This window comes from Primulina huaijiensis, chromosome 2 (genome assembly GCF_012295235.1).
Source record: "Primulina huaijiensis isolate GDHJ02 chromosome 2, ASM1229523v2, whole genome shotgun sequence".
NCBI classification, from domain to species: Eukaryota; Viridiplantae; Streptophyta; class Magnoliopsida; order Lamiales; family Gesneriaceae; genus Primulina; species Primulina huaijiensis.
In genome coordinates, this window is record NC_133307.1 from 26,341,152 (window position 1) to 26,356,597 (window position 15,446).

The 15,446-nt window shown below is 34.9% G+C and overlaps 2 protein-coding genes across 6 annotated transcripts; both read left to right on the forward strand.

Moving 5' to 3' along the window:
- The first annotated feature begins 1,725 nt into the window (after positions 1-1,725).
- On the forward strand, positions 1,726-10,547 carry LOC140971071 (AMP deaminase-like). Of its 5 annotated transcripts, XM_073433133.1 has the most exons (20): positions 1,729-2,269; positions 3,216-3,394; positions 3,557-3,737; positions 4,230-4,408; positions 4,548-4,599; positions 4,685-4,812; positions 4,910-5,089; positions 5,235-5,302; positions 5,472-5,614; positions 5,774-5,835; positions 6,305-6,418; positions 6,543-6,683; positions 7,099-7,251; positions 7,836-7,889; positions 7,974-8,084; positions 8,166-8,339; positions 8,427-8,507; positions 9,175-9,273; positions 9,372-9,492; positions 9,741-10,163. In XM_073433133.1, exons 1-19 carry the CDS (start codon positions 1,900-1,902, stop codon positions 9,438-9,440), a joined length of 2,538 nt encoding a protein of 845 aa, XP_073289234.1. In that variant the 5' UTR covers positions 1,729-1,899; the 3' UTR covers positions 9,441-9,492; positions 9,741-10,163. The 5 variants fall into 5 exon arrangements, with proteins under 5 accessions (XP_073289235.1, XP_073289233.1, XP_073289232.1 ...); XM_073433132.1 differs by lacking the exon at positions 9,741-10,163 and adding an exon at positions 10,318-10,547 and having other exon boundaries at positions 1,727-2,269; positions 7,974-8,339; XM_073433131.1 differs by having other exon boundaries at positions 1,728-2,269; positions 7,974-8,339.
- A 1,215-nt stretch (positions 10,548-11,762) lies between these two features.
- On the forward strand, positions 11,763-12,306 carry LOC140971072 (histone H4). Its single transcript, XM_073433136.1, has one exon. The coding sequence runs from the start codon at positions 11,856-11,858 to the stop codon at positions 12,165-12,167; it is 312 nt and encodes a 103-aa protein (XP_073289237.1). The 5' UTR covers positions 11,763-11,855; the 3' UTR covers positions 12,168-12,306.
- Positions 12,307-15,446: the final 3,140 nt, after the last annotated feature.

The following is a 15,446-nucleotide window of genomic DNA, read 5'->3' on the forward strand; positions in this document are numbered from 1 at the left end:
ATGTGGGAATTTGTAATTTTCATAATTTATGTTTGTTTCTTTACGGTTTTGATTTTTTATATAGTTGATTTCCTTTTTATTCTATTATCTTTATTATTATTATTATTATTATTATTATTATTGCAATTTTTGTATGTGACACTGACTTGATGTTGAGGTGGCTATCAGATGTAGAAGGTCACATTAGCACTAATAATCCCAATAAATATATGTTAAATTTGCCAAAAAGTCGAAATCTATAGAACTAAGATAATATCGTTTTGACAACATAATAAACAAAAATTTCTAAAACACAATATATATGAGAAAAATTGCAATATATGTAAATTCTCAAAAATTGATTTTTTTTTTTACCATGTGGCACCTTTTATTATCATACTTTATTTGAATTAGTTAACCTTATATAATCATATATTCTTTCACCCATATAAGAAAGTGCATAATCTCAAGTCTCAACTAACGTAGAGTTTTTTTTATTTACAAGACAATAAAAATATAAAATTTACGTATATTCCAAAATATAGAAATAGATCACCAATTAAATAAAAATTTGTGGAACCTTTTAACATAATATCATCACACAATATTACCCACAATCAAAGTTTTTTAACTCTAGAAATTTGAATCACACACACACAGATTAAAACATGTGCGTATATACCGAACAATTATTATATGGAAAATAATTTCCGACCAAGCATGCTGGTGCTCACAACACTGTGTCCACGTCTGTCTGCTTTGTCTGTTTCATGCACAGTTTAAATAAAATGATCATATAATTTATAATCTGAAAAATCCCAAAATTGTTTAAACAGAACCATAAATATTTAAAAATAAAAAATATCTTGCTTAAATAATTATTATTTTTAATTGTATAAAAAAATCATACAAAAAGCTATGCCTGAAGTTCAATTTCTAAATTTTTAAGGTAAAAATTATTCAACTAAAAAGATTATACCCAAAAAAACAAATTTATACATTGATATGACACTAACATGATATTGACATGACGTTTATGTGTACACAATATCACGTCAATTGTCCAAATAATGAAGGACTAAAATTGAAATATTTTTGAGAGATGTATGTCTAAGTAGCAATAAATTTTGACAAAATAAAAAATTTAAATTTTAAAAGACAAACATGCATGATGAAAGTTGCAATTTTCATTTTTCCAAACTCTACACCCTTTAGTTAATTAAGTTAATTTTAGAATGAGAGATAAAATTTTGTGGGAATGGTATAAACTTCTTGCAAAACTATATATTTGCACATGGAGAAGAATAAGCTATATTGTTGTCCACTTTACTTTAGAAAGATTGAAAACTTTGATTTCCAAATTGATCAATTCTAGCATGAAATCAAAACAATGTAAAATTAGTGGAAATCTACAAAAGGAGCATCATAGTGCATATTTTTTCACAAACTTTAATTGGAAGAATAAATGTATCATCAATGCTCTTTAGAAAAAAGTAGATAGGAACTTTTAAATTTTAATTTGATGATTAATATAATTCACCTTATATTAAAATAATTTAAATAGTTGATTCGATCTGATTGCTGAAAGAAAACATGGAATTAATTTAATAATGATAGTAAATAAAATAATTTTACAAATAAATCCAGAATCATCCACAATCTCACTGTACGCACCGCGCCAAAAAGGTCTCTACGACACGAGTTATAATTCCATACTCTCCAATAATAATTAATGGAAAATGAACAGTACTGTGCGGTGCTCTTCCTACAGTTCTCTGTCCCTTGTATAAATACGGCAAGCTCTGTATAAAAAATAACACAACCAGAGGTGATCTCTAATTCTCTATATTGTTTCAGTTCGGTGGTATTGTTTACCGAAAACCAAGAATATTTACCCATTCCTGTGTGTATTTTACTGAAATGGACACTTACTCGCTCAATTTAGCAATGGCGGCATTCTTTGGGGCGTCGGTTGTGGCAGTTTCGGCGTACTATATGCACAGGAAGACTCTTAACCAGTTGCTGAAGTTTGCGAAGGCGATAGAAAGGGATAGAGACGATGGCGCGGTGCAGGAGGAGGAGGAGGGCGACTCGGTGGAGCATTTGAAGAATTACCCGTCTCGGACGCGTCGGAAGGGGAGGGACGGTTGTTACCGACGTGATTCGGCGTCTATGCCGGATGTGACGTCGTTCTCTGGTGGTGGCGGAGGTCAGGTGGATAAGAGGAACGGTCCATTGTACGTGGATGCTGTTCCGGGGGGTTTGCCTGGGCTTCATATGGTCCCTGAAGGTACGAATGTTGGATTTTGTTTTTGCCTGAATGAAAAATTGAAGCGAACTTCATCTACTCCTATGCGATTAAAGCCTGTTAATATACGAGCTAATTATGATAATTTGGAAAACCGAAAAGTCGTCTTCTTTTTTCCCCGTGGAGCAAGTGAATTCATGAGCTTCGTTTTTTTTCTTCCTTTTGGTGGTGGTGGTATTGAATTTCTGCTTTTCCCTTATTTTTTTAAAGTTGGTTCCTTTAGTTTTTTGACCGAGAGACAAAACGACTTTGGATTTGAATTCTTGTTCGTCTTCATCATTTGGTTGGGAAGAAGGAATTGTTGTCTGAATGAGAATATGTGCTTTGCTATTCTTTGCTAACTGAGGATATTACAAAATCTTTTTAATGATTGTGATCTTTCCATTCGAAGCATTGAGATGTTTGTTAATACCTTAGCTCAATGAAACTGCTCCACTGCTGAGAAACGTCCATCCACTAAAAGACAAATGGATAAGTTTCTTTTTTGTTATTATTTTTAGTATTATTGCAACTTATCTGCTTTGATAAATAGGATTCTATATCACCCTATATTGGATAATTATCCTCAAAATGTGGTGGTAACTTCTTTACTTGGCTTCTGTGTTTTTGCTCAAATCCTGCTTTTTTGTCACCTGTTGGAATCCCGCAATGCATCTTTTAGAACAACAAATGACCAAATAGGAAAATAAATGAAATTGGGTAAGGAAAATCGCGTACAAAATTTTGAATAAGGTGGATGGGGGACCTTGGAAAACATTGGGGCATGAGGTCAAAAAGTATAAAATATGATGTATTGTGACACTTGGCTATTTCCCATCGATTTTAGTCATTCCATCACAATTACTCAGTCTGCTTATTTAGACCAGATGAAAGAAATGATTCTACAATCTTTTTAATCCCCTCACGGTAAAATGGCTATGCGTTTCAGGGAAACCCGGTAAGGTAAATTCAACTACAAGAGCTGCACATCTTATTCGACCCACTTCTCCCAAATCACCTGTTGTTAGTGCTGCTGCATTTGAAAGTGTTGAAGGTTCAGATGATGAAGATAATATGACTGATAATTGCAAGCTGGACATGTCATATATTCATACTAAGGGAAATGCAGTAAGTAGAATATATCGATAGAAAAATGCTTGCTCTGGTTATTAGACTGTTCACCTGCATGCACAAGCACAAACACTTGCGGATTGTTTCCCCATTATTTTTAATATTTTCAATGTCCTGTTGATCCCTTGATTAACCTCTGGACGTGAAAGCATGTATCAGAGTGTACCAGGCCATATCAACGCTAATGCTGAGGCATTACCCGTGACGACATCTAGCATGATGCGCTCCCATAGTGTATCTGGCGACTTGCACGGTGTTCAACCTGATCCCATAGCTGCTGATATCCTAAGAAAAATACCAGAGCACGAAACTTTTGTACAATTGAGAATATCCCCCACGGGTATTGTCCTCATCTCTATTTTATCAGTTGGCTCAGAACCCCATCATGTCACTTAGTTTATATTGGTGTTGCTCAAAGGGAAAACCTGTGTTGAATTAAGTTAATGCTTCCTCTAATTTTCAATGAATGTGCCATCTCAAGATCTTTTGTCCTCATCTCAAGAAGGTTATTATATTGCCAGTGAACATTTTTTAAAATGCTTAAGAATTGTGGAAGGCCGGAAAGGGCCTTTATATATATTAGGTGATTGTATAAAGCTTGGTGTATTGTTTTATATCTTGGTATCTGAGGGTTTTGTGCAACTCCTTTGGCCTTTGTTTTACCTATAAATTGGAGAGTTCGTTTACTTCTGATTTTTTTTTGTCAGTTTATATATAATTTATTATCTTCATCTTGTATGAATTTGTAATTTTCTGTGTAAAATAGGTTGCTTTGATCCAAATGCATTTGTGTTTTTTAACTTTGTTTCCAATTTCATGTAATTTCTGTTAGAGACACCATCTGTTGATGAAGTGGAGGTCTACCGTAATCTACAAGATTGCCTTGAAATGCGGAAGAATTATGTATTTAGAGAAGCCATTACACCATGGGAGAAGGAAATTATATCTGATCCCAGTACCCCAAAGCCAAATCCGAACCCATTTGTTCATTTCCCTGAAGAAAAATCTGATGTGAGTCTCTATATTTATTAATATTTGCAGTACAAATCTTACGTTATCGATCTTGTTCATCGAAAAATCTATTGTTGCTTACTGTGTAAATTGACTTTGCTTTTGATTTTTTGACTTATTTCATCTCAAATGTCTGCAGCACTATTTTCAGATGGAAGATGGAGTTGTTAATGTTTATGACAATAAGGATTGTAAGATAAAAATTATGACCATGCTGCATTAGTTTATTTCCTGTTTATTTTTCCTCCCCTTTCCTTAAAGTTTCTTTCCCTGCAGCAAAAGAGAGACTTTTTCCCGTGGCTGATGCTACAACCTTTTTCACTGACCTGCACCACGTCCTTAAGGTTATAGCGGATGGGAATATCCGAACTTTATGTCACCATAGGCTAGTTCTTTTAGAACAGGTTTATACATCCTCTGAGCTTACATTACTCAGTAATTTGCTTAGCATATCAAGATTCAAATTCATGCAATTGATAACCTGAGTGAATCTGACTCCAGAAATTCAACCTTCATCTGATGCTTAACGCGGAAAATGAATTTCTGGCTCAAAAAAGTGCACCACACCGAGATTTTTATAATGTCCGAAAAGTTGATACTCACGTCCATCACTCTGCTTGCATGAATCAGAAACATCTTTTAAGGTTTATAAAGTCAAAGTTGAAGAAGGAGCCAGATGAGGTAATGCTTTTGTTATGTGATCGATGTCTCCCTTTATCGATTTCAATACCAGTACACTAACATTGCTTTATTGAAATTGTAATGATCAAGGGAAATAAGAAAAATAACTGTATTGTTAACAGCATATTTTGTTACTCATTTTCAGGTTGTTATTTTCAGAGATGGGACATACCTGACCTTGAGCGAGGTGTTCGAGAGCTTGGACTTAACTGGGTAATGATGCAGTTTTAATGGTCTCGTCGGGAAAAAAATATACAAAACTTTTGGAAGATTTTTTTGTTTTGCATAGTTAATATTTTTCAGCATGTCCATGCCTCGTTACCTTTGTTCCTATTTATTTATTGCTTGGTTCAAGATTTTTTGTTTGAATAAAATTTGACAGGTATGATTTGAATGTTGACCTATTAGACGTTCATGCTGACAAAAGCACCTTTCACCGTTTTGACAAATTTAATTTGAAGTATAATCCCTGCGGTCAGAGTAGATTGAGAGAGATCTTTCTGAAACAGGATAATCTTATTCAAGGTGCATTCTGTTTCTTTCTTCTCACGTAATTTATACAGTAGTCATTTGTCCGTTTCATGGTGCTCCTTACTCTAGTTCAAATGTGTAGGATGTTCTGTTTTTCTATCGTAGGTAGAATTCTATTGGTCAACTTCTGATTTAACTTGTCTTGTCCGGCAGGTCGTTTCCTTGCTGAAGTGACCAAGGAAGTTTTTTCAGATCTCACCGCAAGTAAATACCAAGTGGGTCTCTGATAACCTATTCACGGATTATCTGTCACTGAATGCTTGAATCCTTATGAGTGAGCACGTTACTATTTTTCTGGGTTGGGTTTGGATAGTGGGAACGAGTTGACTTACTTTTGTACATCTCAAATGAAGCTAGATGTACTCAAAGTTGCTTGTGGTAATGGGTGGTTTTATTTTGACTTATGCTTGTAGTTTTAATTACATGACGGCTTTCTTTCTTTGATGTCTTAGTCATTAGTCATTTTGTGTGCCTTTCATCTTTGTTGTGTTGATTCCATTTATTCTCTGAGAAGCTGATGAAATACGGTAAATGTAGCTTACATTTTTGAAAAACTTTCTGTGTTCTTTATGATTACAGGATATAATAGTATACGTGCTTATGCAATTTGGGTAGTCATGCATAATTTGTCTTGAGGTCGACTTACAATTTTTGTTTTTAATTTATCTTATTACTTTGGTGTAGATGGCCGAATATAGAATATCTATATATGGCAGAAAGATGAGTGAGTGGGACCAACTGGCAAGTTGGATAGTAAATAATAACTTGTACAGTGAGAATGTTGTATGGTTGATTCAGGTAAATAGAGAACATGTTTAATCCCTTCTGTATGTTCACACTTGCACTCACTTTCATTCATGCATGTTAGCAGAACCCTATTCTCCCTCAATAATGTGGGTACTCTTTTTAATTAATCTTCTAGCTTCCAAGACTCTACAATGTGTACAAGGCGATGGGAATTGTGACTTCATTTCAGAACATCCTTGATAACATCTTTCTCCCGTTATTTGAGGTTACCGTTAATCCGGATTCACATCCACACTTGCATGTTTTTTTAAAACAGGTTTGTCTTCCCTATCTTATATTGTCACTATGATGCAATGAACATGGGCTGTCTAATATGACTCTACTAGCATCTTGGAATATGTTTCAGCTTAGTTGGAATTTGCAAACACCTAGGGTGTGTTTGGATATAAGCATTTGTGAGAGAAGAGTTTTAACTTGAAGATTTTAACTCTATCGTACATGTTTGGTACTGCAGAATTCCATTAATATTCCCCTCCTCCCATTTGAACTTATTCATTGATAGATGGATTTCAAATTCTCACAAAATGAAATAATTTGAAATACGTCTCTCAAATTTTTTTTTGAAATCCAACTGAATTCATCCAAATGCAACTCTAATATGCAAGTTCAGTGTCATATTCCAAGCTTTTCCTTGGATTTATTCTGGAGTACTACTGTCTTTTGTCTTACAGGTTGTTGGATTGGATCTAGTAGATGATGAAAGCAAGCCTGAAAGACGGCCTACAAAACACATGCCTACGCCAGATCAATGGACCAATATATTTAATCCTGCATTTTCGTACTATGCGTACTACTGCTATGCTAACCTGTACACCCTGAACAAGGTTTGCGTGTAATACACAACTTGTTTGCACTCAATAAGCTCAAAAGTCACTCCGTAATCGGAAGAAGCATTGTTTAATACCTCTCTAATTGTATAGCTAGTTTTCATGTCTGTTGCTGTGGTAGTTTCTTTTCTTTCCTCTTCGGTGGGGGAAAAGGGAGAAACACAACCTCAAGAGATGCTATATTCTTGCCAGAAAACTCATCACCATTCCACATTTGCACATACGAAGTGGATACATAATTTGTGGTTTGCGGTGATTTCATAAATTGATCTACCTGTGCTGTGTGTGTACTATTTGCTGATCACTGTGGCATCTGGAGAAACACCACCTCGAGAGATATATTTATGTCTGTGAACTTTTTACCTTTTCATATTTGTATGTACGAAGTGGATGCAGAATTTGTGGTTTGCAATGATTCCATAAATTGATCTACATGTGCTATGTGCATACGATTTGGTGATTATGGTGGTGTAGGGTGTTTTTTTCTTAAAAGCTATAATGCCACCAGTGTCTGTAGCATTTATGTTATTGACTATCTATTCTGAATCATGAAATTTATACTTTTTTATTGGACATTTCAGCTTCGTGAATCCAAGGGCATGACAACTATTAAGTTCCGTCCCCATTCTGGAGAGGTGAGTGTTAGCTCCTCCTTTTCTCTCATTTTGAACCACCTTGAGTGGATCGCGTACAACACTCAGATATTATAACATGATCAGGCTGGTGACATAGACCACCTTGCGGCAACATTTCTCACAGCTCATAATATTGCCCATGGGATCAATCTAAGAAAATCTCCAGTTCTTCAATACCTATACTACCTTGCCCAGGTAAGGAGAGAAACTGTTGATGTGAGCTATGCTCCTTTTTATGCTATAGTTTTCAAAGGTTTGGAACTAACGTTAATTCAGATTGGTTTGGCTATGTCTCCTTTGAGCAACAACTCTTTATTCCTAGACTATCATCGCAATCCGTTTCCCATGTTTTTTCTGCGGGGCCTTAATGTGTCGCTCTCAACTGATGATCCACTACAAATCCACTTAACAAAAGAGCCCTTGGTGGAAGAATATAGTATTGCTGCTTCAGTAAGTTCATAGAATCTAGTTTTCCCTTGAATTTGTGTTTTATTGTTGAAAATTTTCTTGGACTATTTACTCCTCTGTATTTTACAGGTATGGAAGCTAAGTTCTTGTGATTTATGTGAGATTGCTCGTAACTCAGTCTATCAGTCTGGGTTTTCACATGCCTTGAAGGTATTTAGTTTTCCGGGAATTATTAGGATTGGGGTTGGTGTAATAATTATTCTGGGGTTTACTTGAACATCGAATATAGGAAGAACAAACTGAGTGGATATTATATTCATGAAGAACAAACTGAGTGGATATTATATTCATGTTAATGTGGACTCTATTACATGCCATATTTTGACCTTATTTGGTATGGCTTCCAATTTTCAATGCTTTGGTTGAACGGCATACTGACATGGATTTAATCGTCTATTAATTTGGGAAAAGGTTCGCTAGTGAACGTATGAAATTTTCTGTAATGCTTGTTTGCCAGTACCATAAGTTCTATTGATAAACCTTTCAAGCTGGCACCTCAATTTTCTGAGTTGAATCGTGTAAGTGAATTGAGCTTGACGTTTGATGTTAATGGTCCTGTTGAGTTTCGAGTAGAATGATACTAGGTGCAGTAAAGATGACATTTCCGACTCAAGTAATAATTTGTTCCTTTGAACTGATCAGACCATGCATTCAGGCAGCTTACACTAAAGAATTTCGTCAGGCTAACTAAGCTGTCCGATTGTTATTGTAGTTATTTGCAACGAAAATATATCTTCCTACATCAAGATCCCTTATCATTGCATTTGCCTGACTGCATTATGCTCTGTCCTTATCGCTCTACTCGGTGAATTCTCAGTTTCACTGGATTGGAAAGGAGTACTTCAAGCGGGGACCAGATGGTAATGACATTCGCAGGACCAATGTCCCTCATATAAGGCTTGAATTTCGTGACATGGTATGTGCTTGAAATTTTATACTGGGTCCACAGCCTATTTCCTTTTGATAAGGTTGAGCTTGTAAATTTTTACAACCAATTATACGTCACTACTGCAGATATGGAGGGAGGAAATGCAACTGGTTTTCCTTGGCAGAGCAAACTTTCCCAAGTTTATTGACCCTTGAATTGCCCAGTTAATCTTTACACCAGCCATTTACCAGTTTCTCAATCTGAAAGGTATTTTTGTATTTGTGTCTTTTATTTCTTTTATAAAATAGGATCCAGAATGGAACCAGGCTACGACTCTGAATGCTTATTTGAACCTTGATTTGTTATAAGTTAGGAAATCTTTCTTGAAATGGCTTTCATTATTTAAGCAAAGCACACACCTCACTCGAAAAGTTAAAAAGTGAATGTATGCAACAATATCAAACCGAACTACTGAAGTTCAAATTATTATCTTATTCTTATCTGATTTGCTGAAGATTCATCACCATGAACTGGCCTTTAGACCATAACTTGCTAGTAGTCACTGAGCTGAAAACTCTGAGTAGCTGTCCCTTGGCCATTTATCAGGATATATTGGCTTTGTAGCAAAATGAGCATGACAAAAACCTGGTCAAAGCTGTATTATGTGGCTAGAGAATTTTTTTGGGTCTCTGGTTGCTCTACGAAGGGGTTAACCGAGTTAGAATTTAATTCATGGCAGAGGTTAACTTCTTCTCTGGAGTATGCAGTTCAGGGTGGACGGAGTTTTTACCATGTCCTTTTGTAATGTTGTAATTGTAATATTAAAAATTACCAAATGAACGTAAACTTATCAAATAATACATTTTTTTAATGCTGTAGATTTTTTCCCCCGATAGAGTGAAATTAAATAATTATAATGAACACAACACTGACATTCTTTCGCTAGTATTTATGCTGTTTTACTTTTACCTCCTGAAATTCTTGCATGGCCAAGCGAGTTAGCATCTAAATTCTTCCCAATTAACATAAATTGCGTAATCAAAATGATCGTTTAATATTTCTGTACATTTATCAAATCTGTTTATACATCAGGGGATCTTATGTTCGGAATTCAAGACGAGATGACTCAACTGTAACCAAATAAGCGACAACATCTGGAAACAACCCGACATATGAAGAGTTGTTCCTTTACATTCTAAAAAAAAAAAATTTGACAAGACAGTTCGATCTTCAAGGTCGATTTATTTTGAACAACCAGACACCTTACAATTATTTGCTACTGCAATGTACCCCCTTCTTCAAAGGAGGTTCGGCGGAAGCTTCATCAAGATCCATACTACATCGAACATATGCTATATTGCAAAGTATTACTGCTACTTGTGTGCCGGTAGTGGAACATCATCAAGCAGATACTATATAGCAAAAGTACTGCTACTGCTACTTGTGTGCCGGTAGTGGAACATCATCAACCTTCACTGGTTCTTAAATGACTGCATAAAGGTGAAGGCATACTCCGTCAAACATTTAACACATGAATCATACCACATAAAATAAGTGAGGAATGGTAACACAAACTTCAGGCAAAAAAAAAATCATTATACTCTGAACACATACCTCAAAGTTCTTTGTTACGTCTTTCATTTGCTCAGCTAGTTCTTTCTTCTTTTGAGTGGCTGCACGAAGCAAGACGGAATTTGGTAACAGAGGAATCAGCATTAGAAACCCAAAAAATTCAACCAAAATCAACACAAGAAACAATGAAATATCTACATACCAATATCGGAAAATTCCTCTATCCTCCTTCACGTCTTCACGGCAAACCTCTGGAAACTAGGACCGGGAAAAAAATGGGTAAGGTAATTTCAGAACAATTATTCACTCGAATATCAATACCATCCCAATTATGCAAGTATCTTTATATTCTGAGTAAAATATTCACTTCTAACTTAGCATAATATAGAATAAAAAAGCATGTCTTTCTCCAGTCTTACTGAAGGTGCATTACCATCTGAACCAAACATAAAATAGTGTGTTATTTTATAAAAAAAAAACCTACATATTTATGGGAAAATATAAGGAATAAAATATGTCATGCAAACAATTAAAATAAGTTGACCCATACTCGATATATTATTTATTTAATTAATAGATTTGACTTTCAACTTGAAAAAACGGAAATAATTGATATTTGTTCGAATGAAGCAGTGGAATAATAGTGTGTTATTTTATAAAAAAAATATTATTTTTTCAGTGTCATTCAAAATTTATTACTGTTTCATTTCAAAATTTAATTTATCTACAATTCATATAAATTTTCTTGTATTTTCTTTTAAAAGAGAGATGATATGCTTTCATCCTGTACTCGATCCGCTGCATTCTGAAAACCAGAATATAAACCGTCGATGAAGTTCAATCGAGCGGCTCCAATCGTCTTATTGCCCCAACTAGGATTCCAATATTCACCGTGGATTCACGCACTTAATCCAACGGCGGTAGAGCATCCCACAGAAAACCCTTCACCTATAAATATAGAACCTGCCCCAATCTCCCTCCCAAGCAACCCTCATTTCAAATTCAATCCCTAAAATAAAATCTAAATATCATTTATTCAAAATTAGGGCTTAAGCAATATGTCAGGCCGTGGAAAGGGAGGCAAGGGATTGGGCAAGGGCGGAGCCAAGCGCCACCGCAAAGTTCTGAGGGACAACATCCAAGGCATCACGAAGCCGGCGATCCGGCGGCTGGCCCGACGTGGTGGGGTGAAGCGCATCAGCGGGCTCATCTACGAGGAGACTCGCGGTGTGCTCAAGATCTTCCTCGAGAACGTCATACGCGACGCTGTCACCTACACCGAGCACGCGCGGCGGAAGACAGTGACGGCGATGGACGTCGTCTACGCGCTCAAGAGACAGGGCCGAACACTGTACGGATTTGGCGGTTGAGCTTCAGAGCTTTGTAGATTTAGGGATTTTATGCTCTGTAATCATCGTTTATATGAATACAACTGTCACTGTGTTCTGGATGTTCGTTTTGTTTTTCAATGAGATCAAATTTCGTCTATAATTGAGGTGTGGTTTTTCTCTTCAAATTTCACCGTTTTTGTTGTTCAGTTATGATGCTAATCTCGTAATCTCTCCAAGTTGAGCTTATTCTTGTCTCTAATTTGCGTATTAAACTAAATTTTCTGAACGTATCACACTTTTGATTGCAGTCCAACATGATAAACAACTTATAATTAAGTTGCATCTATTAAATGTTTGGATGTGAAATTTTCGATTTTTTTGATATGAGGTTTATTGTTAATTGTATAAATTAAATCTACTGGCTAAAATTGTGTTTTTACTTTCTCTAATTCCAGCAAAATATATTTGGATTATTTGGAAGTAAAATTTTTTTTGGACCAAACGATTCTCTAACCAAGATTTTGAGGTTTTGTCCATTAGGATGGTGCAAGAACAATTCTTGAGCGCTTTTAAGGATGAAATGTAGGTTGCAGGGAGGCTGGAGAAAGTGCAGAAGGCAATAGAGAAATCTGTGGATGATTTGTAGCTGATGGGAAGGCTGTTGGATATGTTTGATTTGCTTCAGAGGAGGGCACAAGCTGTAGGCTTAGATAGGTAGATGTTAAGATCAGAATGTGGATGCTTGAGCTTGTGTTTATGCCTGAGGATACAGATAGACTGATTGCACCATTTAGCGGAGGATGGCATATGAGAATGTCAGTTGGGAAGATTCTATTGCAAGTAAATCGCTTACATGATTGTTTGAAGTTGGTGCAAGTAAGAAAATAGCTTTGAGTGTCAGGTGATTGGTTAGTAAGAAAATAGCTTTGAGTGTCAGGTGATTGGTTTTTAGCTGATTTCAAGTGTATCGATTTTTGTTTCCAATCATGAATGGATGACTTTTGGTCTGGAATTCTGCTTGTTATTGTTAAAGTGTGATGATAGCCTTACACTTTTACACCAGTTTCCTATGTCTTCTTACTGAAATAAAATTCCTGGTTTGAGCAATGACCTTGATGTAATGATGGCAGATATGACAATTTTGATGCATATTATGATTACTTGACGTGTTGCTGTTATTTGTGCTGATATCTATGAGATTATTTTCATGATCCAGATTTATTGCTTTTGGACGAATCCGTAAATGATAAATATTCTTGATTACGATACCATTGAATGGGTTGAGGGTTATCTACAGAATCAGGATGTGCCAATGGTCATCATATCACATGACAGGGCTTTTCTCAATAACTGTGCACAAATTTTGGAAACAGATATGGGTGTTTCGAGAGTGGATTGAAACTAAATTAGCAGCTTGGGAAAAGCAACAGAAAGAGATTTAACAGACAAGGGACCTTATAAGCAGGTTTAATGGTGGAGCAAATACATTATATGCTTCTTCTGCGGAAAAGGTCTACATTTAATTATCCGATATCTCTGCTATCCATCCATCCATCCAACATCATTAAATGAATTTAATCTTGTGTTGGATAAAAAAGTTGGGTAAGTTTTTTTCATCCTTTTTAACCGACTTCTACCTTGTTCTGTGTTTCATTTCACTTTATGAATCTCTTCGTTTAGATTTAAGAACATGTGGCTCTCATTTAATCGCCAGGAGAACAAAGTGCTTGTTTAAACATTTTTTATACTTCAATTAAAGGATTTCCTAAATTTGATGTCATTTTGTCCTTGGAAGCGTGGTTATGCTATCTCCTGATTGATTCATACCCTTTTTTTTGTTGAGAAATTAAGGAATAAAAACTTTTGCCCTCGCATGCTGTGAAATTTTCCAAAGTTTTAATCTGCTTAAAACTGTGGGATGAACTATCCTTCATGATTCCAAATAGTAGCGATTGATGTTGTGCTTCTATGTTGGTGGACCTGAAAAATTAATGTGGTCTTAGTTTAATACTGTTATTTGTCTTCCTATTTTAGTTTGAATTAAATATTCTAGTTAATAGTTCTATTGATGCATTGATCACGAGATATTGGGAAACAGTTTGTCTATCCAAAAGTAAAAGTGCAACTACTTTTTCCGAAGAAACACTTCAGAGTAGCTTAATAATTCGGTTATGAGAACACGGTAATCGACTTTGTATACCACCTCTAAAATCTCACACTACATGATTGTAATGTAAATACAAGAGTCTTGTAACAGGACTTTTTGAGGACATTCATGTAGTTAATGTTTGTAGATTTTACCTGTATATTCTACCAACAGCAAAATCTGGTTACAGATGAGCAATCAAAGACCAGCTTCAGTAAAAAAATTTTTCCCTAACAAAGGATTGCAACCAGGAGTTTCTTTCATTTATTTTTCTGGCTAGCACATGCAACATCATATTTTCAATTTTTGTTTCATGTCCAAGGTGAATGTGTTATACTAGTGAAGCTTAGTATATTTAGATACTTTGAAAATTGTTCTAACAGAATGAGCCTCTCTTTGTTGTAGGGGGGGAAAGGAAGTAAGGAAGAAACAGACGAAAGGCAGGAATTTAATGCAAACATGTTGCAGCTACAAGTCGATAATAAAAATGTTCCATATAAACAATAAATAATATTTTAAAATGTTGAACCAATTCATATGAAGTGATTGAAAACTTATATTTTGCGGTTATCCATTTTAATTTTGAGGCTAAGCGGGCTAATTTGGTATATGATACATCGTAAAAACCTGAAAAACGTGCTTATATAAAATTGATAATATTTAAAATTGTGTTTTCAAAAATTAAGTGTAAAATCTTTTGTGAAAGGGGTAGATATACTTTACTTCTTAAACTAATTTAATAATTTATAAAGCTTTATATTTTGTTTGATATTTAATTAAAGTTTTACATTTAGTTTATCTATGATAAAGTGTATCGAATTGTTATAACATAAAAATTCTCGTGAGACGGTTTAATGAGTCAATTTTATGAAACAAATATTTTATTTGAGTCACTGATTAAAAATATTATTTTTATGTCAAAATTATTATTTTTTATTATAAATAAAAACAATGTTGATCGATTTTATGAATAAAAATTCGTGATTATATCTCATGAAAGAAATTGCTCTTGTTGTGATTGATAGGTAAAAAATAATTTTTTTTACAATCGTACAAAATAAACTGACACTACCATATTACTAATATATATTTTACTGTGACATACTCGATTCGGGTTCGAGAAAAGAATGTGGATGGTTCAGATATAATTATTCAGTAATCAGACACCTTAT

Coding starts and splice junctions, on each gene's coding strand:
- LOC140971071 (XM_073433132.1), top strand. CDS start 1,900: ATGGACACTTACTCGCTCAATTTAGCAATGGCGGCATTCTTTGGGGCG. Junction 5,090..5,234: donor TGAAGAAGGAGCCAGATGAG/GTAATGCTTTTG, acceptor ACTCATTTTCAG/GTTGTTATTTTCAGAGATGG. Junction 8,508..9,174: donor GGTTTTCACATGCCTTGAAG/GTATTTAGTTTT, acceptor GTGAATTCTCAG/TTTCACTGGATTGGAAAGGA.
- LOC140971072 (XM_073433136.1), top strand. CDS start 11,856: ATGTCAGGCCGTGGAAAGGGAGGCAAGGGATTGGGCAAGGGCGGAGCC.